The 22,343-nt window shown below is 37.8% G+C and overlaps 1 protein-coding gene across 1 annotated transcript in view; it reads right to left on the bottom strand.

The window, feature by feature from the left end:
- Nucleotides 1-22,343, bottom strand: part of LOC110443581 — a 230,151-nt gene that overhangs the window by 21,624 nt on the left and 186,184 nt on the right. Inside the window, exons 48-83 of the mRNA XM_021487872.1 lie at nucleotides 21,865-22,011; nucleotides 21,242-21,397; nucleotides 20,626-20,808; nucleotides 20,150-20,233; nucleotides 18,442-19,752; nucleotides 17,941-18,064; nucleotides 17,511-17,663; nucleotides 16,763-16,998; nucleotides 16,448-16,577; nucleotides 15,407-15,606; nucleotides 14,865-15,197; nucleotides 14,362-14,524; nucleotides 13,812-13,978; nucleotides 13,153-13,482; nucleotides 12,794-12,944; nucleotides 12,511-12,680; nucleotides 11,543-11,755; nucleotides 11,293-11,406; nucleotides 10,997-11,110; nucleotides 10,542-10,754; nucleotides 9,858-10,019; nucleotides 9,176-9,673; nucleotides 8,603-8,911; nucleotides 8,160-8,366; nucleotides 7,605-7,724; nucleotides 6,679-7,005; nucleotides 6,155-6,361; nucleotides 5,740-5,859; nucleotides 5,232-5,340; nucleotides 4,534-4,760; nucleotides 3,939-4,163; nucleotides 3,374-3,475; nucleotides 3,005-3,178; nucleotides 2,374-2,529; nucleotides 1,929-2,123; nucleotides 1,615-1,743 (exon numbers count right to left, since the gene is read on the bottom strand). Coding sequence (XP_021343547.1) covers nucleotides 1,615-1,743; nucleotides 1,929-2,123; nucleotides 2,374-2,529; nucleotides 3,005-3,178; nucleotides 3,374-3,475; nucleotides 3,939-4,163; nucleotides 4,534-4,760; nucleotides 5,232-5,340; nucleotides 5,740-5,859; nucleotides 6,155-6,361; nucleotides 6,679-7,005; nucleotides 7,605-7,724; nucleotides 8,160-8,366; nucleotides 8,603-8,911; nucleotides 9,176-9,673; nucleotides 9,858-10,019; nucleotides 10,542-10,754; nucleotides 10,997-11,110; nucleotides 11,293-11,406; nucleotides 11,543-11,755; nucleotides 12,511-12,680; nucleotides 12,794-12,944; nucleotides 13,153-13,482; nucleotides 13,812-13,978; nucleotides 14,362-14,524; nucleotides 14,865-15,197; nucleotides 15,407-15,606; nucleotides 16,448-16,577; nucleotides 16,763-16,998; nucleotides 17,511-17,663; nucleotides 17,941-18,064; nucleotides 18,442-19,752; nucleotides 20,150-20,233; nucleotides 20,626-20,808; nucleotides 21,242-21,397; nucleotides 21,865-22,011 — 7,959 coding nt within the window. The remainder of the gene's footprint in view (nucleotides 1-1,614; nucleotides 1,744-1,928; nucleotides 2,124-2,373; nucleotides 2,530-3,004; nucleotides 3,179-3,373; nucleotides 3,476-3,938; nucleotides 4,164-4,533; nucleotides 4,761-5,231; nucleotides 5,341-5,739; nucleotides 5,860-6,154; nucleotides 6,362-6,678; nucleotides 7,006-7,604; nucleotides 7,725-8,159; nucleotides 8,367-8,602; nucleotides 8,912-9,175; nucleotides 9,674-9,857; nucleotides 10,020-10,541; nucleotides 10,755-10,996; nucleotides 11,111-11,292; nucleotides 11,407-11,542; nucleotides 11,756-12,510; nucleotides 12,681-12,793; nucleotides 12,945-13,152; nucleotides 13,483-13,811; nucleotides 13,979-14,361; nucleotides 14,525-14,864; nucleotides 15,198-15,406; nucleotides 15,607-16,447; nucleotides 16,578-16,762; nucleotides 16,999-17,510; nucleotides 17,664-17,940; nucleotides 18,065-18,441; nucleotides 19,753-20,149; nucleotides 20,234-20,625; nucleotides 20,809-21,241; nucleotides 21,398-21,864; nucleotides 22,012-22,343) is intronic.

The raw sequence follows: 22,343 nt of genomic DNA, 5'->3' as shown, positions 1-22,343 counted from the left end.
ATAGGTCTACTGTAGACGACACTGTATACATGGATGGTTCTTCCGTCTATACAGACATGTACTGCCTCAGTTCTACTGTGACACATATTTATTACACAAACTAGTCACAAGTGATTTAATAATGGCTGAGTATTTCTTATATTCTATATGTCCAGACTAACAAGGTTCCTGATCACACTTCCTGGTTTTCATTTAAAATCTGTTAAAATTGTGTATTTCCCTGCCACACATGAAATGGCAGACCGTTAGACGTGATTGGTGGTCAGGAAAGGACGGTCAGGGATTCAAATTGTCCAAGCTGAAAGTGGTCTATACGGTCAGTTTCGTTAGGTAAGACTCACAAGGTACACCGGGAATTTTCGCTGCAGTTTAATTTTTGCCTTTTTGCCCTCCGTAATTTTTCATTACAGCGAACATTTGTAAACAACATACTAAAAATAGTAATTAAATGTGAAGGGCGTATTGAATTTTGGGCAAAAATGGATTTTTACCGTTGAAGGGTGAGAATTTGACTGGGCGAAAATTATCTGGTACAAATAAGTTAATCAGTTGAGACATATATTTTTTAATTGAGTCTTTCAAATTCATGTTCAAAATTATCAGTCTTGAATGAACACAGGTTTTGCTTTGAACAAAATAATGTATTTTGTGATCCTTTGTTATAAAATCTTAAATTCAAACTAAGCATGTTTTGACCGACTCAGTTTGGACCATTTGAATCTTCCATAACCTAAAAACAAAAATTGAAGTCTAAATTTGTAAATTAGGTTTTTAAAAGAAGTTGAGAGAAATACCCCAGAACCAAAGATATGTAAGATATATAGCCTTACCTCAATCTGAGGGATATACAAAACAACATACATTGACAGAATATGTATATTACACAGAGAGTATTATCTAATTCATGAAACTTCATTCAGACGTAACACCACTGCGTATGAGGTCATATTTTGTACTGTCAGCCAATCACAGAAGCTCTTACAGACTGCTTAATGTTACCAGATCTGGCACTGAACAAGTTCAAAATTTTGTTAGAAAGTCATGGTGACCTCAGATACAGTTCTGTTAGACCTGAACACAGTGACAGCCTGTCACTGATGAAATTCAATATTTTATGTTAAGAAAATTTAGAATGAACAGAAAGCTAAAAGTTTGGAAACAATACATGAAATCAGATTTTCTTTTTTATATTATTTCACTTTTTAAAGTTTTGTTTAGTATCCAAAAGAAAGTTGAATAAAGATTTCAAGAGAAAATAGTTTAACCCTACATATAACAGTAGTTTTTTTATAATATTAATGAAATTATGAAATTGACTATAATTATATAGGTGATAGCTGGTTTGATATACATGTATAATGATAGTTATACACTGTTAGTATAGAATATTCATATGAAAGATAGAGATATAAACAAAAATGAACATAACATCAGTTATATATAGTAACAAACAAGAAGCCATGTCCATATAATTTTGTTGCAACTCAAAACAATAAAGCTCTGAACAACTACATACAACTTAAAACAGATTGAAATAGATTACTATTGCATAAATTATAAACGTGCATAAAACCAGATATAATTGATACAGGATTGATTGTATAGTGACCATACCATGAATCTGTCGAGTTGTTCACGAGCAGTTTCTGGGAGGCCCCCGACGGGGGTGGTGGTGATGAGATTACCCTCTAGGTCTCCCAGTAGTACTAGTAGATCCTGAAGTTCCCCTGTGAACTGCTTGGCCTGTAGAACACGATAATAGTTTTAATCTGCTTACCACATCTTTTCATATTACAGAAAATGTCTTGTAAAAACAAATTTTGTACTTAAATCACGAGAAATTCAGCAAATTTCAAATTCCTTCTTTCAAGCTTTTTTTTTGCGCAGAGAAATATCTGTTTCCTTTCTAATCAGTGACCTTGACCTACCTCTCTGAGAGAGTCCTTCAACTCTGCATATTTCTTGTCACATTTGTCCTTTACACGTCCCCATGTTCCGTTGGCCTCACTGAGCTTGCGTTTGATGGGAGTGTCCGAGCTTTTCTCTGTGGCCGCGACACGTGCACCGGCCTCTTTGACGGAATCAACACTCTCTTTGTGGGCGTCTATATCATTCTGTACAACCTAAAAAAAAAAAGATTGCCTCAACTTTAAATTCTTCATAAACAAAATACTCTCTAAACTGTGTATTGTTACACTGACATCAACATGTAAAAACTAGAATATACAATTATTGCTGAATCAGCATCATCTATTATTTCATGTACAAATTATCAACAACAGAATATTTTTAAGAAATATGTCCATTTAAATTTGATTTTTTTACATAAATAAATTTCATGACCTTCGGCTGTCTCTCAAATTTGACCCCTACCTTGAGTTTGGAGAGCTCTATCTCTATGTGTTTGGGGTCACCAAAAGACAATTGTGTCTCGTCCAGAGTTTGTTCGGTTTTGTCCAGCCAAGCCAACAGTTCATTGAGTGCATGCTCAAACTGACCGGCATCCAACATGGCCAACTGGAGCTTGCGCTGTAAAAACAAACATCATCGCAAAAAGTTTAAAACAAGAGAAAACACTCGGCAACAATTATCTTACATCTATCAAAGTGACCTCAAATAGAAATACTATACAATTGTATGTAGATGTTCACCAAGTGTTTCATTTAATACAAAATATACAAATTGACATAATTATATAATTTGTCTCATCCAAAAAGTGTTCATACTATTTATTGTCTTATCATATAAGATGTTTTGATCTAATTACCAGTAAATATATGTATTGTAATAATTCCTTTTGTTTCAAAGACTAATTTGTACAGGTGATTAAATGACAGGTGCCATTTTATCCTTTATCGACTCTAGGCTCTATTCCATGTGTTGGTGATACCAGCTTTGTACGCGACTTTATACACACTAGGCCTGTTATTTTGTTCCTGTTGATTTCACATGAAGATAAATAGATGCACTGTTTTGAGTGTCCCATTCTATGTTGCAATTTTACCTGTCTGTCAGCAATTCCCTCCAGGAGCCCATCCCAGCGTTTGTTGACTGTGGTCAAAGGTTCTTTGACCACTAGAGCCTGGTCGCTCGAGGATGACTCCTTGACCATGTCGTTTCCATTCTGGTTGAGCGACTCAATGGCCACTTGTTTGGGTTCCACCTCTGCTTTGAATACCTGAAGTAGAAACGAGGAAATGGATATGTAAAGGTTCTAGTCCACAGCAGTTTGCAAAACTAATTGGACAGTTGCATGATAAGTGAAGTATTATTATCACTTACTGTTGATGGTAACCTCGAAGCCCGCAGCTAGAGGGTATTTTCTAAAGACATTGCCTATATCTTAGAGATACCAAGCTCTATATGTACTTACCTTGACTGCATTCCATTGAACTTTGATGGTTTCAAAGTCAGATCCCACCTTTCCCATCTCCCTCATGCAGACCTCCCTCTTCTGGAGCCACACCAGCAGTTTCTGTACAGGAAAAACAGTTTTTGTTACATCCAACATTTAAAGTAACGTTAAGTTTATTATTCAACTCTTTCATCAAAAAAGTACAAAGATCAATGTCTTGTCAAACTCCTGATTAGCCATTATCACAAGTATTTCTTCTGGTAGCGGTTATCAGTTACTACAAAACTATACTCTCAATCTATTTATATATTCTTACACAATAAGGAAAAAATCTAAAAAACGTCTTTAAGTAATAAATGCCCCCTTGCCCCTGAAGTAAGTAGAATGATGAAAATGAATGTTGACAAAAAAGCAATGGCTGACCTATAAATAGCAACTGTGACCTTAGTTTTGACCTTTGGACTAACCCAGGTGTTCTCATACTTTACCTCTGATGAAAACCTGCTCAGAAATGAAGTCTGTAGAGCCTTGACAATGAATCGCAAGGGGAAACAAATAACTACATTTTATTAGGTAAGCATACCATGAGCTCATCCTGGAAGTGGACAGCCTTGTTGAGTGCGTCCTCCAGCGTCTTAGAGCGTTTGTTACACTCAGCTTCAATCTCGCTCATGTTTGTGTTGAGGTCATCAATGTTCTTCTTGACCTCTGGGCGATCTGGTTCACCGCACAGCGTCATCAGCTGATCCCCGGTCTGTCGTACCTCCTCTAGTTCACCCTTTGAGTCCTCTATTTCCTCTTTAATAGCCTATAAAATATTCAGAGATGTGAACTCTAATGATCTGTGACATGTTAAAAAGTGAATTCTTATAGCCTTCCAATGTTTAGAAGCAAACTTTTATTGTCTATAACATGTTTTGAGAAATCAAATTCACATAAAATTACTCAAATTCCTCAATAATTTTGTATTACGTTGATAATTGCATTATGTATATGATTCGAAAAATAAATTGAATATTTGTAAGTTTTATCACTTATCTAGATAACATGATGTTGCCATGCTTGTAAGCAATCATTATTTAAAAACGTAATTTGACAAGCTCTCCTTAATCTAAAATGATACAGAAATATCTAATATCCTGACCAATCATTCTCTCAACCAAATGTAAGATGGCTACCTCAAGGAAGTCCTGTTGTTCTCTGATGATGGCAGGTTCCAGGGCTGGAGGTTCCTGCGAGTTGATGTTGTCCTGAAGATCCTTCATGGCGCCGGTTAGATGATGAATGTCATCCCAGAATTTCTCGGACACCTCTAGTGTGTCCTCCAGAGCGAGGCTCCGGTTCTGTGTCGTTCCCTTAATGTCGTTAAACAGCTGGATCAGTTCAGCTAGTTTCTGCTGTACGTCTGTCAACATAGAAATGCAAGGTCATATAAAGGTCAAAGTTCAGTTGTTCAATGTAAAACTCATACAGAATGCACAAAATACACTTCATATTACAGCTGATATATGAGGAAGTCCAGAAATGTGTTTTGAATAATTACTTATTTACGATGTCAGTTTTATAGTCCAAACAATTTTGCTATTTCGTAAGGTTATGCATTATTCACCATTGAAAAGACAGTAAATTTGATCTTCATGTTCTTGACCTTTCACTTTGTGACCATGACCTCATATCATTAAGCATTTGGTTGTATTTTCAGAGAATTATCAATAATGCTAATTGTTTTCGGAAGAAGGGATCAATGGACCACGGAGATTTGAAAAGACAAATGCAATAGGGCAAATGGTAAATTGTGTATATGGAACTTTTGTGTATCCAGCAGATAATAGCCTTTCTTCCCTTACACCTGGACTAAATATAGTACCACACGCACCTTGCACAGCCTCGTCCTGGTCACTGCTGGCCTGTTTGATGAGCTCCTCGGCTGTTGATTTGACGGACCGTAATGCTGACTGTCGCATGTCCATGTCGTCCATCATAGCCTGTAGATATAAAAGTGTTATACATTTGTCAGGAATATTTAAAACTATTTGTTTGCTGTTTGGCCCTATATGGGCCTATATAACGGGGCCACAAATTATGTATCTATATCTACTTGTTTACAGCTGTGTGACATATCAAACACAGCTACACAGTATTACACATGATGTTCTTCAAACCTGAAACCATTTTTCCAAAATTTAATTTTACAGCTACATTGATTCCATAAATGTTAGAACATATTGTTCAGAAAAAAAGAGATGGACACTACTTAGATTCAGCTATGACTTTTGCCTTACTGAAGATCACGAAGCCAAAATATTGGTACCGCGATTTACATTAATTATTGTGTAATCCTTTATCTTCTGTGGGGAATGTTTATGATAAATTGATCTTCATACCTTGTTTTCAGAAATCTGTTCCCGAATCTTTTCTGGATGTGCTGCGATGGCTTCAGCATGCTGGACCTGTTCTGAGGTGGATGTTAGGTTCTCCAACATATCTTCCAACTTGTCTGTGAACTGTGGAGAGGAAAAATAACGGTTGGAGAGGAAAAATAACTGTGGAAATGAAAAATAACGGTTGGAGAAGATACGGAAACATAACATATAACATAATCCCTCTAAACAATTTTTGAATTATTCTGACAAACTTGAGGAAAATAAAATGAAAAATAAAAAAAAATTGTCTACTCAGAGTAATTGAAAGTTCAGTAGAACATCAAAGATATCTAATCATGTCACCAAATTTTAGACAATTGCTAGCATCTCAAAATCTAAACATCTAAAGAGGAATTATTCTTTCCTCTCTTCTTACCTCAGCCGACTGTTGTAAAGCTTCATCAATGGACAATGATCTGTCCTTCATGGAGTTACGAATGTTATCCAGGCGCTTGTTATCATCGTCAAGAATAGCCTGAACTTCGACTCCATCCTTGTCAGCACAAATCTTGAGGAGTGCATTTCCTGTTTTGTTGAGTCTGTCTATCACAGGCTTGTGGTCCTGGACGTCTTGTTTTAGTACCTGAAGAGTAAGCGACGTTGTTTGGCTAATGTTATCATACCTTTTCCATAAAAATGACGATTTGAAGTGTTGTTGAGATTCAATTTATTTGGTAAGACGCTAGCAGGCTTTCAAAGTCCGAACACAAGAAATTAAGCTCAAGAAGAGTGGGGTGTGTTGTGTACCGATATTTGATATCATGATAAATATGCGCTCATTAGAGAGGGCGGAAAAGGGATAAGTAAAACTACAGCACCAATTGCTCATTGCCTGGTATACAGTCTATATATTTAGCAACATTTTTTACGTAAAAGTGCCTAGATTGAAGCTGAATCTACCTTGATGCTGTCCTGTTGCTTCTTGACCTCGTCAACGTCGATGGACATGACCTCAAGCTCACGTAGCGCTGGTTCTGCTTCACTGAACCAGTCGAGCAGATCTTGGTGGGTGGCAGTGAAGTGCTTAGCCAATGGCTGAGCTTGTTCCAGTAGACAGAGCCTATCTGTGCCAAGCTTTGTGATGGCATCGACAGCCTGTTTGAGGGTCTCCACTCTCTCCCGTAATCTGGGGTCGTCTTCAAGTGAACTCTCACGCAGGAGTTTCCTCCCCCTTGTAATGAGATCACGTGCCTTGCCTTTCCGACTAGCAATGTCCTCATTGATCACCTATAAAAAGAAAGAATTAATAAGTAAGCTAATGTAAGTGTTTTCTTTCAAAGATACAAGAATAATTTTATTTTCTATATTCATTAAAATCAAGTGTTATTTTTTACTTTTACTCTATTCATATCTTAGTCATAATTTTATGATGGAAATTTTAGAGTCTAGACTATTTCTTTCAAGATGTACTTTCAGCAACACTTCACAAAAAGCTCTTAAGTTTGCATAAATACCATCAATATAATGAAATCCAAAGATCAGTTTCAGAATATACACACAATTTGGTACGGAGTCTGACTTAGCCTAAATTCATACATGGCTGAAGTACATTTTACAATGAATTAAGATGGCCTCTTAAAATGTATTAAAACACAATATTTCACCATATATCACCCTTTTTATGTTTTATTTAGCAAGAAACACCAGATAAATGCTTAATATTGAAAAACTTAATCAGCAGAAACCTATCTTTGTAGCTTTCATTTTTTGCTGTATTTTACTAAACTATATGAAATCAGAAAGTTGTTATACTGACCAATTACAGCAAATACAATGGAATGCGAGAAGGTCTAACAGTTGAAACATGAAATGTGACATGGTCATACCTTCTGGTCAGCGACCTGTGTGGCCAGAGTGTCAGGGTCACTGCTGACCGGTGCAGCATTTATGATCTTTTTGCCTTGCTCCTCAAACCATTCCAGGAGGTTGTTCATGTCTCCCACGATCTGTTAACAAAATTATTTAAAACTTTTAAAACATTTGAAACGAGGAGAATTATTTATAACCTTGCTCCAATCAAATTACTGTATTACAGAGCAAAGCTAAGCTATGACGTTTTCCAGTGTTATTTTGTCAACCAAAGGTCATTGTAAATACTGTTTAAACAGTTTTAGGATATGCCATGTGGTTTCTGTTGTATGAAATATTTCAGGTTAGCATGAATGTATAAACACACAACGGCTGCTTGTACATGTATAACAATAGAGAAACAGGAAAGATTGATTTCAAGAATTATGTGTTTTTTTATGAGAACAAAACATAAACAAACGAAAGCATCTCTTTTTAACCTAATGAATTCAAAACTGAAATTTCAAGAGAAATTTAGTTTTTACACATAATAAGAAACTGAATTTGTCACAACAAAATGTATGGTGGCTCACCTCTGATGACCGCTGTTTCGAGGAGTGGAGCTTCTGTGAGCGTTTCTGTATTTGTTCATTAACAGCATCAAAGCGCTTCAGATCCTTGTTCATCATATCCTCGACCTTTAACCCTGCGTCACCGGGTGCGAGTTCAGCAAGCTGATTGCCGTCATTACTGAGTACTTCCAAGATAGGCTGGATCTCCAGCAGTTTGTCGATGAATCCCTACATACCATAATGATACAAAGGTCAAACATTTTAAGGGACAAATCAAAACAGTTTAAAATTCAAACCTTTTAAGAAATAAATTGCCTGAAATACTTTTGAAGTGGAGAAAAGAAATTTATCAGAAAACTGGATATATTAAAAGTTTATTTAAATAGTCCAATATTTAAAAAAAAAAATCATTACTTTATCATCAAAGACACATTTAACCATTTTCATCAATGCCCTTGACCTACCTGTACTTGCTCCTCAGCCTCCGGACCGGTCGCCTCCTTGGCACGGAGCTTGGGCTCAATCTTCACAACCCAGTCAATGAACTTGGCATGTGCCTCATTGAAGTTAGTTGCCATGGGCAATGCCTCTTCCATCTGTTCTGCAGAGTCTGTAACTTTGTTTTTGAGTTCAAGGTAGCGACCTTGCACATCATCAATTTTCTTCTGAATGACCTTGACTTCACTGGGTTTACAGTGGTTTTGTAAGTCCTTGCCTCGTAAAGCCAAGATACGCACCTGTTCATCACGATCCTGTATCTCCTTCTCCATGTCCTGTGATTATACAGCATAGACATTTGTCAATATAGACTTTTTCTTGGTTAATATCAATTTCTCAGGTCTATAAAACCACATATTCACCTTAATAAAAGTCAATAACTGATTATATATTATAGCTATGGGTCTAAACAATGCTATGACATGTACACCATCATACAAATGTCATCTTTTCAAGAACGTGCAAATTAATATCATAATCAACTCTAGTCTGATGAGAAGTCTAGCTTCTTTCAAACATTAAAAGAGTGACAATCTTACCAGCAGAGAGGAAACGATGTTCTCAATGCCCTCTGTATCCATAGCAGATGGTTCAAGAGATGCAAATTTCTTCTCCATGGTGTCTAGCCAGGAAGCGAGTGGATCCTGGGTTTCCTGGAACTCCTTCGCAAGTGTGACGACCTGCTCCAGTGTGTCCAGACGGTTGCCAGCATTATGTTTGAGTGTGTCATAGCGTTGCTGTAGTTGGGCAATCTGATTCTGGATGCCCTTCTGTTCCCGAGGGTCGACATTCTTCTGAAGGTTGGTGCCCACTTGTTTTGCAGACTTGACACTTGGCTCACGATCGTCCAACATCTTCAACAGGAATTTCTGCTCCTGGAGTTGGGCCTTGATTACCTTATAATCCGGGGATGGAGCCTTCTGGTTGGCTACCATCTCCTCCGTCTCCTTCAGCCAGCTGAGGAGCGAGTCAAGAGCATCGTTGAACTTTCCAGCGTGTATGAGGGCATTGTCGAGGCTACGCTCACGCTCTGATACCTACAAATCACAATTTATAATAACATTTAATGCATTTCACTAAATCATTCAACTCTACAATGAACTTCCTCTTCCAAATTCAAAACTGGTGAGTTATTAATATATACTTGTTCATATAATCAGAGGTCAAGACCATTCAACAACAAAATGTCTGTTACAACTTAGAGGTAAACTTCTAGCTTACTTTCTCATTAAGTTCTGACGACTTGTCAGTCATTATTTCAAGGTCAGCCTCCAAGTTACTGGTGCTGACACCTGGTGCTGCTGACTGAATAAGTTCCTGAGCAGCCGCTAACACAGTGTCCACTCTCTTCTGTTGCGGCTCTGACACCGACTTCTGGAACATCTGTACAAAGGACATAGTGTTTGGTAAACAACAACATCTAACTCAGGTGAACAATGAATAAATATTAAATGACATCAGACTAAAATCTAATTTAGTTTGTTGAGGAAATTCCATTGACAACCCTTTGTAATTGAGAACCGTTGTCAGCATGATGTGACTGGTTAGAATACTGTTCTTGGTGCCTTCAAAAGGTCATTTTACTGAGGTAGCACTCTAAAGTCAGCATTAGCTCCATACTATCGCAAGGAGGCAATAACACTAACATACCCTGCCCCCAGTACACATACTCACAAGCACACATACATTACACATGTGCAGCATGTTCTTAAACATCTTACTGTTAATAGAACATAAACTCTTAAAAAAAACATTAAAAAACCCAGTAATGTAACAATAACTCTTGCATAAAATGCCTGCAACTAAGAATACTGCCCAGACATGCAGATATGAAACAGCTATCTTTCTGATATCTGTATTTAGGTACAACCTTGGCCTATCAAATATAAAGGTCAACATTCTGACCTTGAGCTCTTCCTGCTGTCGTTTGATCGCTTTAAGGTCAGTTCCGATTGGCTCATGCATATCCAGCTCAGATGCTGCACGGTCCAAACTTGTGCGTGTTCGACGCAGGTTGTCAGCCACTGTTTCAATCTTATTGGCTACAGAGTCCACCTCATCCTGGCGTTGTTTAGCCCGGTCCTTCAGACCATCCAGCTGTTTCTGTAGGGACCTCAACTGGTGAACACAAACACAGATGAAGGGATAGGAATAGGTAAAACTGGTTTTTTTCTTAATTGAGAACACTTTAAGAAAGACATATCTACACCAAGTTCAATCTGGAGCAAAATGAACTTTAATTTAATTCATGTGCACAACTCATAATTTTGGACATTTATTGAAAGTGGATTTCATCAAAAGAAACATTTTCTAACCTATGTTGGAGTAATACCTAAGTTTACACTGTTTTGATTACTTACTGGAGAGCCTCCAGCAGCTGAATCAGTGATGTAACCTGAACCTTCCAGGTTCTTTTTCTGTTTTTCCAGGTTTTCACATTTGTCTTTCATCTCTCCAAGTTTTGACAAGTATTCCTGTAACATAAGAAAACATAACAAAATCAAAGTCAGCAATTATGAAATGGTCAAACTTATTTTAAAATTCATTAAGTAAGATTGGCTAGCCTACATTTCAATGTAAGTACTTTCATGTATGTTTTTGAAGAGTTCACCTCTATGTAAGGTAAATTTCCTTTAACAGAGTTATCTCCCCTTACCTCCATGTCCCTGTGTTGGCCTGTCAGGGCAGACTCGTCACGGCTGATAGGTTCCAGGTTGGCAAAGAAGTTTTCACTGGCAGATAACTCGACCGCAGCCTTCTGAAGTTCATCCTGAGGATTTCAAACACAGAATATAGCAATGTTCTTTCATCACTAACGTAACATAAAATGAAATCACAAAGGAATCTGAATGAAAACTTTCAAAAAAGATTTTTGAACTTTTAAAGAAATAATCTCTCTGATTTACCTGGTACTCTGACACAACTTGTGAACCGGCCTCCAAATCTGACAGTAGTGATGTAATTTCATTATGAAGACTTTCATGTCTGTCCTTCACCTTCTCAACGTCATCAGCCAGAGGTCGTGTTGAACAGCTATCGCTGTCAAGGTTGAACCCATCCAACAAGGCCTCGACATAGTCCAACTGAGGTGTCATAAGTTCCACATCCTCCTGCATAGCCTAGGAAACAAGGGGAGATAACCAGGGTTAACTTACATGGAAGTACACATCAATTTGTATATTACACAATGTAAATAACCTGTACATTTTAAGCCACATGAATTCCTAAGAACACCTGGGGTACATTCGCGTATCCGGTTGAAACGGTTGAACCGGTTGAACCGGTTGAACCTGTAAAGAAAACGACAGGTTCAGATTTGGACCGAGGCTGACCTCAGGAAAATTTGGTACGTGTAGAGTGAGGGGTCCAGACGTACCTGACCGAAACTAAAATGCTGACTATTGCCAATTTGCGTTATTTCTTTCTTAAACAATGTCAAGTCACATGTAATTTTTAAGATACGTTATGTACTTTAGTGGACGCGTGAGAGAAGGATATAATATTCTTGATACATTGCTTTTTTATTCTCCGAAACTGTGGATTTTTAGCTCTGCTTATAGAACGGTCCAAGTGTGTTCGTTTATCGTGGAAAATTTCTGCGCCACACGTACCGTTTCAACCGGGATACGCGAATGTAGCCCTGTACATGAATGTAGCCCTGTACATCTTAGGTCACCTTCATTAGTTAAGTCACCTGTATCTTATGGGAAATCTGCACATAGAAGGTCAACTGTATGAATACCATTAACTACTTGCATTACATTATCAAAAGTATTCTCTCATTAAAATCTTCAAAGCCTTCCAGTAAACACTTCTATGGCCCTTTCACTACCTTTCCATCAGTTACTAAGCTTTATTTACAAATAGCTTGTACCTTCATCTTGTCGACATGTTTGGGGTCCCTGGCGGAGCTACCCTGTTTGTTGTGGGCCTCCAGTCTGTCCTCACACTTCTGCATGGAGGACTCTACATCCCTCAGATTGTCATGGAACTCGTCTAGTTTCTGTGTCAAATCTTCAAGTTCAGCAACACGAGAGGCCACTCCTACAACAAGAGTTAAACATTGGAAAAGAAAACAAACTTTAAAAAAAAAAAAAAAATGTAATTTGTCTAAAGCACAAATCTGTATTTAGATTTGATCTTCCAAAGTCGCCTACCTCCATCAAGGTCTTTCCATCGCCTGTTGACGTCTTCGAGGTTCTTTGCGACGTGGTCCTGGTCAGCGTCAACAACATTGATAAGTGCTTGACCCTCCTTATTGATGATGTCATGATCATGTGATTTCTTCAACATATCAGCCTGAAGGCTCTGTTGAAAGAAAATTTGGATGACAAATACGATTCTTTCATTTTTCTTCATTTTGCACATATCTTGTACATCAGTTCTGAAAACTCAGTACAATGTACTGTATATCAGGTTTACATTAAGTTAACATCGTGACAACTTGTCTTAGTATCATGTTGTGTAACTCATGTTTACTTTTTGAGATGTATTGTGGAGAGCTACGATAACCTACCTGGGCATCCTTGAGTTTCTTGGCTAGGCCATCCCTGTCCATACTAACAGAAGACGAGTCCTTCAGACGGTCTTCCTTCATTTGTAACCATACCAACATATTATCCATCTGATCCTGGAATGTCGTGGCATGCTTCACACTTGCATCTATCTGTTGGCCTCTCTGATTGGCCAGTTTGTTCAACTCTTCCCAGTCTGCTTTGATAGCCTGCACACGATTGGCCAGTTCCTCAGTGTGCTCCGAGGGCGTTTGTGTATCCAGGAGTTGCTGGGCTTTCTTCAGAATGTCCTTGAACTCTGGTAAATGTTCTGATATATCCTTGGCAGTAAGCTATAAACAAAATTACAACGATAAACATTTATTTTTACACGTCTGTTTTACAATGACATGCTGGCATCATTCAGGAAATAGTTTTAATGAAATTTGTGACATTTTCATTATGCAGAGAGGTTCCCCTTATAAGATTTTCTCCAACCCAAAGCAGTATAGTCATAACTTTATTAGTATGAGCTTGTTATCTTCTGTATCTATTTATCGAAAAAGTGTGTCCCTTTTCAGTCATTTCTATTTATTCTAACTCTCATATATTGAAAACTATTTATCTTGTAGGCGTTTCAAAGTTTGATTTTGACACCAAAGCGATGTATAACAGGACTTACAGACTGCTGAAGAGCTTGTTCCTTCAGAATTCCATCGCTGCCAGAGATTGGCGGCTGTTCCTTGAGCCTCTCTTTGTTGTCAGCCAGCCAGTCGAGCATATCTGTACAGGCCGCCTGGAAGTTCTGCCCCTCCTCACTGGCCTGTTCGATCTCTAATTTCTTACAAGCTGCAAAAAGCATTTTCAAGGTCAGGTTAAGGCCATAATAGATAGATTCTGGGGATGATTAAACTTAGCAGAACACCAAATAACACATATAAATGTAGTTTTACTACTCAGCACTTACTCAACTTCAAACATAATATGTAGAAAAACGGTATTGGTAACTATCCAGTTACGTCCAAGTCGGGTCGAAGGATAATCACAAAATACAGCATTTATGATACAAACTTCTCAATGTAATGACACAACTGATGGACAAGGAAAACTTGAAGTCAGTTAAGTCTCCATTTCTGACCACCACTCAGTTAGAAATGACACAAACCACACTCATTCTCCTTTGAGCTCAGAAACACCAAATGCTAGAACTACGTCCTGTAAACCAAATTTACCTAGTTTCTTCTCAATCTCCTGGAGTGGTTTTTCTACAGCAGCGAGCTTGTTTTTGAGCTCAGCCTTGGTACTGGGGTCCTTGGTGTTCTCTGCGACCTTCTTCGACAATTCCTTGGCCTTCTCTACCATCGGCTTTTGCTTAACAACCTCAGCTTCCAGGGACTGTGGGGATACAATTACTGATGTTTTGTGAAGTGAACACAGATTTTGATCAATGCATAAATATGAGCGGAGAATTACAACTAACATCTGCCAGTTAGTTCCAACAATATATGCATTCTTAAAAGTATAACAACGAAGTCAGTAAGTATACTGTGTATTAGATATATTTACAAAATCAATAAATTTTAGAATGTATTTCATTATGGATAGTCAATCCTTAGTTGAAGCCCACACTCCTTATAGCATTTGATTATGAAATATGGAGTTATAAATTTTGTCCACAGAACTCTATATTTCTATTCTATCTATATTTGATCTAAAGGTAGCCTCCTGGTTTTACCTGTATGAAGTCCATCTGTGCTCTGTGTTCCATAGGACTGACTGCTCCTGGCTCAATTTTCTCCAGTCGGGTGGAGAAGTCTGCAATCCAGTCACCAACAGTCTGTAGTGTAAGGTCAAGCTCCCCACTTAATCCCTCCACAGCTGTGAGGTTCTGGGCGCGGTCCCTCAGACGTGACCCAATACGATCCCAGCCCTTGCTGATAACATCCATTTTTTGACTGATGTGTGAGGACTCCTTGCAGTCCGGCTCACACTTGTCCAGTATAGAGTGACCAGACCTGATGAAAGTTTCGTAAAGAGACTCCTGACCATGGATCTCCTCCTGAAGAAACTGTCAACAAAGGAATGTCGAGGAATTTATAATCTTCTATCCAGTGAAAATATTCTTTAGAAGTTATCTGACCAATTTGCTTATTCTGTTATGATTTCATATCATTTTTTCTTAACATCAACATATGAGAGTCATTTTTATCTGAATCAGAAACTGAAATAATTTCGAACTTCATATTACTTTGTAACTAATTTTGACCCCGTACTGACCTTGACCTGCTGCTGTTGGTTCTGTATGAGGGCAGGGCTAGTTGCCACAGGACCTAACACACCAACCATCTTCTCTTTCTGCGCAACCCATTTCTGAAGGTGGACTCCAGCATCCTTGAAAGCTCGAAGGTCAGTGACCATGTCGTCCAGCGACTTCCTACGATGTTCCGACTCAACTTTCACATCCAACCATTTGTCCTCTGTAATATTAACAGTATTCAAAATAATACATTTTACAACATTATTCATTAAAAGCAAAAACTTTTATAGAAGATGCATCTAAATTTCTGGTATATTTATAGAAGAAATCATTAATATGACTTAAGAAAATATTTCATCAAATTAATTAAATTAAGGATGAAGAATTCACATAAATCATACAAAATGGCTGCCATAAGCCATCTGAGAAGCTTAAGAAAAATTTTCATCAAAACTAGAAAATGTCTGGAAGACATAAATGCCCCCCGCTGCCATGTGAAATTATAGTTTCAGCGTTCTATAAAAAGTTACAACCACTTTGATCTTGATACCCTGAAACATGCACACACACAAGGTACTACACTTAAAGTTGATAAGTTGATTTTAATATTCATATGTTTTTTCTGTATCTCCATAACATATTGAATGAAGTTGCTAATTAAGTGTTTAAATTGAATCAGTTGATGATTTTCTATATATAGCAACAGTGACCTTGGCCTTGACCTTGGATCCCTGAAACACAACTATGTTCGAAGTATACTCAGACTTGACCTTTGTATAAAGTTTGACCACAATTTGTCAAAGAATGAAGTTGCTAAGTGTTTACATTTAATCGGGACGGGAAGGGATGGGTGTTTACAATGAATCGGGACGGGACGGACATGGGCAACACTATATGCTCCCCCATTTTATGGCAGGGGCAAAAAAATGAAACTAAGGAAGAGGAATCCACATATTTCATTGAATTTGACTGCCAAATTCTGTCCGAGGTTAAAATATTTTCAAAATGAATTTCATTCTTTCTGAAGTTAGTTTTGCTGTGTTTAGAGTTATGTCCCTTACCTAGCTCAGCAAGTTGCTGCTGTACAACATCTGTACCGGGGATGCCCTTCTTCGTCTTCATTAAGTCCTGGGCCTTGGCCCGGATTTCCTCCACCAGACCTTCCTTGTCTAGCAGCTCCTTGTGGAACTCCTAATAATAAATATCACAAACATCAATTCCATTCTTCAATAAAATACTATTTCTAATATTGAATCTTATTGCATGTCATATTTTGCTTGCAATCAATATTGTTTTTATGTATAAGAAAACTAATCTATTCACCTTCAATAAATTTTCTTTGAATCTTTTTGAATTTTTCAAGAAATACTCAATACCTCATGATCTTTAAGTTTTTTCTTAGCCTCCCTTTCACTGGTTGGCAGAGGTGCTGCTAGGTGGACGTCAAGGTCCTTGAGGTCAACCCAGGTCATGAGGTCGTTGAGGTCCTGAAGGAATATCCTCATGCTGTCAAGCATGCTCTGTAACTCGTGGTGACGATCGGCGAGGCGTTCCCCCAGGAGATCGTACCTCTGGTTAATGTCAACAAGCTCCTGTTGAATCTCTGTCAGATCTGTAAAATCATCACAAGATCGTAATTAATGTCTGTTTCACGTGTCCTGATCCTCAGCTACCCAACACAAACTTACATAAACAATACAATTAACATGGCTACATAATGTAAGAAGAAAACAGAAAATATTGCATAAGAGCCTTTGGGTACAATGCTATATTAGCGTATAACTATGTCAATTTTTATTGTTTGCTATATTAGCATGTATGTTTATTAGGCACATGCCATTTAATTGATGAAATACCTTTGCATAAAACTTTAAGCATTCTGTGATACTCTTAACTAAGATAACTGTGATATAACCCTATATACGTCGATTGCATCAATATATATGTAACTTTAAACTAGCACATGCATTTTACCAGCAATATTACCATGTTTATTTATATATCGATTGCGTAAATATGTTATTTTATCCATGTGGAAGATTAGCCTTTGTATTTTATCCTCAATAAATAAAGTTTATTATTATTATTATAAATATGCTATATGTAGAAATACAGCTGTCTCACCTTCTACCAGCAGGTTATCGGAGGAGCTCTTTTTGCTACTTATTCCCGATTCACTAGACATGGGGCTCAGCATGGTTGTAGGAGATGGTGGTGGGAATGTGGGTGATGGACTTCGTAGACGAGGTGACATCAGACTCGGCAATCGACGACCACCTGTAAAACATGTACAATTTTCATTTGTCTTCTGTTCAATGTACATATCTTAACCCTTTCACCACTGTAGACCATAATGGACCCCTCCATATCAATGCATGGTAGAGTCTACTAAAGTTACATAGGGGTGAAAGGGTTCAGTTAAAATACATCTTATATGAAAAATTTCACTTCGTCCATTGATATATGTGAAATTTCATTTTGAAAATATTCCATTTTCATACTTTAGAATATGTTATTGGATAAAAATTAAATAACAAACAAGCAGACAACTCACGCATAATTTTCCTGAAGGGACTGCTTGGTCTCTGGTCAGCATTTTGAAGGGCGTCAAATGCGCATCCAAGGTCATTGACCTCGTCAATTGTATCTACGTAATCCTGGTAGTTTTGCAGCATGGGCTGAAATGTAAAATTACTTCATTTTAATCGTGACTCTTTGAAATTTTAGTACAAGGAACTAGACTTTGGTCAGGATCAAATGTATCCAATTTATTTTCTCTTGAATTAAATTTTCTTCTATGAGAGGTTATTTGACAAAGTTAGATGAAATTGACAAATTTTGAAAGGATCTCAAAGGTAACTTATGAATCTTTGTCTTTCAGAACCTATAGAAAAGGGAATCTAAACTATTACAACCACAGATGTACCAAAACTCATAACATGATCAAAACATAGGATTTTTCTCTGTTGTTGCTACAATAAAGGTTAGGACGGCTTTTATTTAATAAGGACATACATCTTTCTCCTCACACCTGCTGTATTGTCACCTGACTCACCTGTAGCTCTTCTATCTGAGTAGCTGCCACCTCCACATCAACAGCCACGGGCTCGAATGCGTCCACCTTACCCTCCATGGTAGTCAGCCAGTCCACAACGGACTTCTTCGTGTTGCTGTACTCGTCGGACTGTCTCTCCTTTTCCGATGCCTCTTGTTCTCTCTCGGACAGCAGTCCATTAAAGTCCTCCCACTCTCTACAAAGTTCTGTCACTTTTTCTTTCAACTCACTGACCTCTCCTGTACGAGGATCTTCAACAAGAGCCTGTCCGAGCTGTTTCAATTCGTCCACAATTTCTTCCTTCCTCTTTTTCTCGATAGTCATACCGTCCACTTTGTCTTTCATTTCATCACCAGACTTTTTATTCCAGTTTTTGTCCTCAAGGTTCTCTATTTTGGCATTCAGCCAGACATTACAGTGTTCGAGTGTGTCCTGGAAGTGTCCGAGAGTTTCGGAGATTTCTTCAATGTCTTTGGCTCGGGCCTTACACTTAGACTGGACACCTCCAAATTTGTTGGCAAGGTCTCCCAATTTAGACTCTAGTGACTTCGCCATATCTAGTTCACACGTTTTGATAAGTTCGTTTGCCTCATGTCTCACAGAATCTAAGCTTGGTTTATGACTTTCCACATCGGCACTTATTGTTTTAAGTTCCTGGTATTGTTCGCTCAGCCTGTCTCTCATCAGACTGACCGGCTTTTGAGTGGTCAGTGTTTTGTCCGTATCACGTACCCATGACAACAGGTTGTCAAGGGCATCTTCAACATCCTGGGATTTAGTCAGCGCCATCTGGAGGCTGTTTGACCTTTCATTAACCTCATTCAACACTTCCTTGTGTCGACCAGAGATATCGTCTATGATATCCTCTAGCTTGTGTACGTGGTCTTCATCAACAGCCAAATCCTTTAACATGTCAATCAAATCATGTGATAACTTCTCTAAATCGTCCAGCTGTACTCCATGTGAGATGGCGTCACTGCTGGCTGATCGCATTAGCCCGAGCTGTTGTCGTAGAACCTCTGGTTCTGTGGTAGCTGACTCTTGTTTTGATGTGGACAGTTTCTCTTCAACATCTGTTAGCCAAGTCAGGAGTTTAAACGTACTCTCATTGAAATTCCGTTGTTTGGTTGAAAGTGTTCCAAGTTTTTCTCCAAACAATGCACATTTGGATTTGAGGTCTTCATAGCTTGTTGTTGCTGCTTTTAATTTGTCACCTACTTGTTCTGCCTCCATGCCCTCCATTCCGAGCCAGCTGAGGCGATTGGTCTTCCTGCGATTGGCCTTGAATGCATCAACCTCTAGCTTGTGCAGCTGGAAGAAAATAATTCAGATATTAATTAACTCACTTTCTATTATACATAATTATGATTACTAAACATTAATCTAGCTATTTATCTGATTCAATATCAGTGCAATCACATGCCTATGTATAAGAGCCCTGTGAATCAGAGCTTTTTGAAACAGAATCCTAAACATCAGAGTCTTTTAAATCAGAATTCTAATTATCAGAGCTGTTTAAATCAGAATCCTAAATATCATAGCCCTGTGAATAAGAGTCCTGTATATTAGAGCCCTGTGTATCAGAATCCTGTATATCAGAGCCCTGTGTATCAGAGCTTTTGAATCGAGTCCCATGCATCAGAGAACTTTAAAGCAGAGTCCTAAATATCAGAGCCCTGTGAATTAGTATCATATACGTTCTACAAACCTTGGCCTCTTCCATGTATTTCTGAACAGCCATGGACATAAATCTGATGTCTGCCTGGTGGGAGATCATGTCATTCATCATATCCTGTCACCATGGAAACAAGAACACAAGTTAGGTACAGGTCACAGAGTTCAAAGTTCAGGGACATATAGGTAAGAGTTCAAAGTTCAGGAAGATAAAGTTGACAAGAAATAAATCACTGAGGGTAAATAGGTCAAAGAGTACAAAAGGTCAAGGTCACAGGGTATATTAGGGTTATTTACAATTCCAAAACTGTTATGATTACTTACAAACATGGTTGTTATGGTAGGCTGCATTGCATTTTATATCACAGATATTTATGTATGTCAAATTATTACACTGACTTAGTATTCGTGATCACCCATATAATATATGCCCTGTAAATTACGAAAATGTCACCATGCCGTAAATCCATTTTGTTCGATGCAGCATTCAACCACAAACATTCTGCTCACCTTCTGGTGTTCCTTGATCTCTTTCAGACGGTCAAGGTTGGTGACCTCCCTCTGGTGTGTGGTCAGGTCGTTCTTGGTCTCTCTCAGCCAATCACTAAACTTGGTCATCTCCTCTTCAAATTTAGTAACCTCGTTACAAGCAGTGGTCAGATGCTTGACTCTTCCGTCAGCAGTTTTCTGGACCTACAAGGATCAGTAATGTGGATTTATATAGGAGTTCACACTTTCTGTTATATCTGTCGCTTTTACAATGAACATACATTTGATGTAAAACAATTTAAACAAAATTTGTAATGTAAAATTAAGATTCAATCCTAATATCATTAAATGTTGCACAGTTTTTTGTTTCCAACTGAACATCAATTATCAATCAAATAGGATCCCAAAGGAACAGTATATTGATAAAACTTTATGGAAGTAAAGTCAGCCAATATCCTTACTAATTTTTCAACTCATTCACCCCTGAAGACAAATTTGAACGCTTCCATTTCAAAGGTTTGAATAGTTCATCATCAAATTTCAGGGGTGAACAAGTTAAATGTGTCAATATTTTAATATAAATGTTCGGATTCCAAACAAGAACTATTGATGACAGAAAACCAAGATGGCGGCTGACCTTGCCGAACGTAGCCTTGAGACTGGATACGAGCTGCTGAACCTCGGTGACCTGTTCAGGAGTTAGCTCCTCCTGGTGGTTCTCAAGGAGCTGCTCAGTCTGATACACAAGGGACAGGATTGGCTGTTGGTGCTTCTGGATATCGTCATGGAGAGTCTGCAAGGGGAGACAAATAGGTAACAAACTGACAGACAACATATGTTTTTCGTAATCTGAAGTCTGTTGACTTTCACTGATTCCAAACAACTCTTTCTTACCTAAATGTTTTTTCTAAGCATTTTGAACACTAATCCTTTATACCTTTGATTTAACTGTAGACTAGAACATAAATTATCTGCAACACATTATGTTCTGAATATTTCGGCACCCCATTTCCTCTCATATATTCAAAAAGAGGTTAAACACTTCAAACAACATTGAAAAATTATAACACTGAGAAAAGTTTACAAAGAAAATTGATTTAAAACAGATTTGTTTTTAAAGATCAAAGGGAGAACAAAAAGTATGGTATGAAAAATACTAACATGTAGATCTTTTTTGTTTTTTGTTTGACACTTACATGAAATGCTGTATACAATTTTGCTACAAGAATTAAAGATGTTAAGCTGGAATACTGTACAAACCTTTTGTGCGTCTAATTGTCCCTGAACTTTGCTTGCCTCATCATTGATGGGCTGATCATCTCTTAGCAACTGTTCAACATCTGAGAGCCAGTTTAGCTCATTGTTCAGATCCTGAGCCAGTTTGTCGTAGGAGTCAACTAACCTTCCCTGTTGGATATACATATGGCAATGTTACAACATGTGTTCGAAAATATTCAGAATAAGATACAGGTACCTAAAGTGAAAGTAGCATCAGTTTCTAATGTGTTAGATAACGCCAGATTAAATATAGCTAAAGTGAAAGTAGCATCAATAATATCTAATGGCGATCAAAAGCAAAACTGAAGAGACAGAAAAAAAATGAAACTAAAATATCAGCAGGGCAACTATTTCAAGAATCTAGAAATCATAAAATCAAAACTGGAATGGAGTTCAAAATCATATAATTTTTTGTAAAATTTTGATTTGCAGATAATGTCAGTGCCAATTTAGCGTACAAT

This window comes from Mizuhopecten yessoensis, unplaced genomic scaffold (assembly GCF_002113885.1).
Source record: "Mizuhopecten yessoensis strain PY_sf001 unplaced genomic scaffold, ASM211388v2 scaffold716353, whole genome shotgun sequence".
NCBI classification, from domain to species: Eukaryota; Metazoa; Mollusca; class Bivalvia; order Pectinida; family Pectinidae; genus Mizuhopecten; species Mizuhopecten yessoensis.
This window is presented reverse-complemented; position numbering and strand designations above follow the sequence as displayed.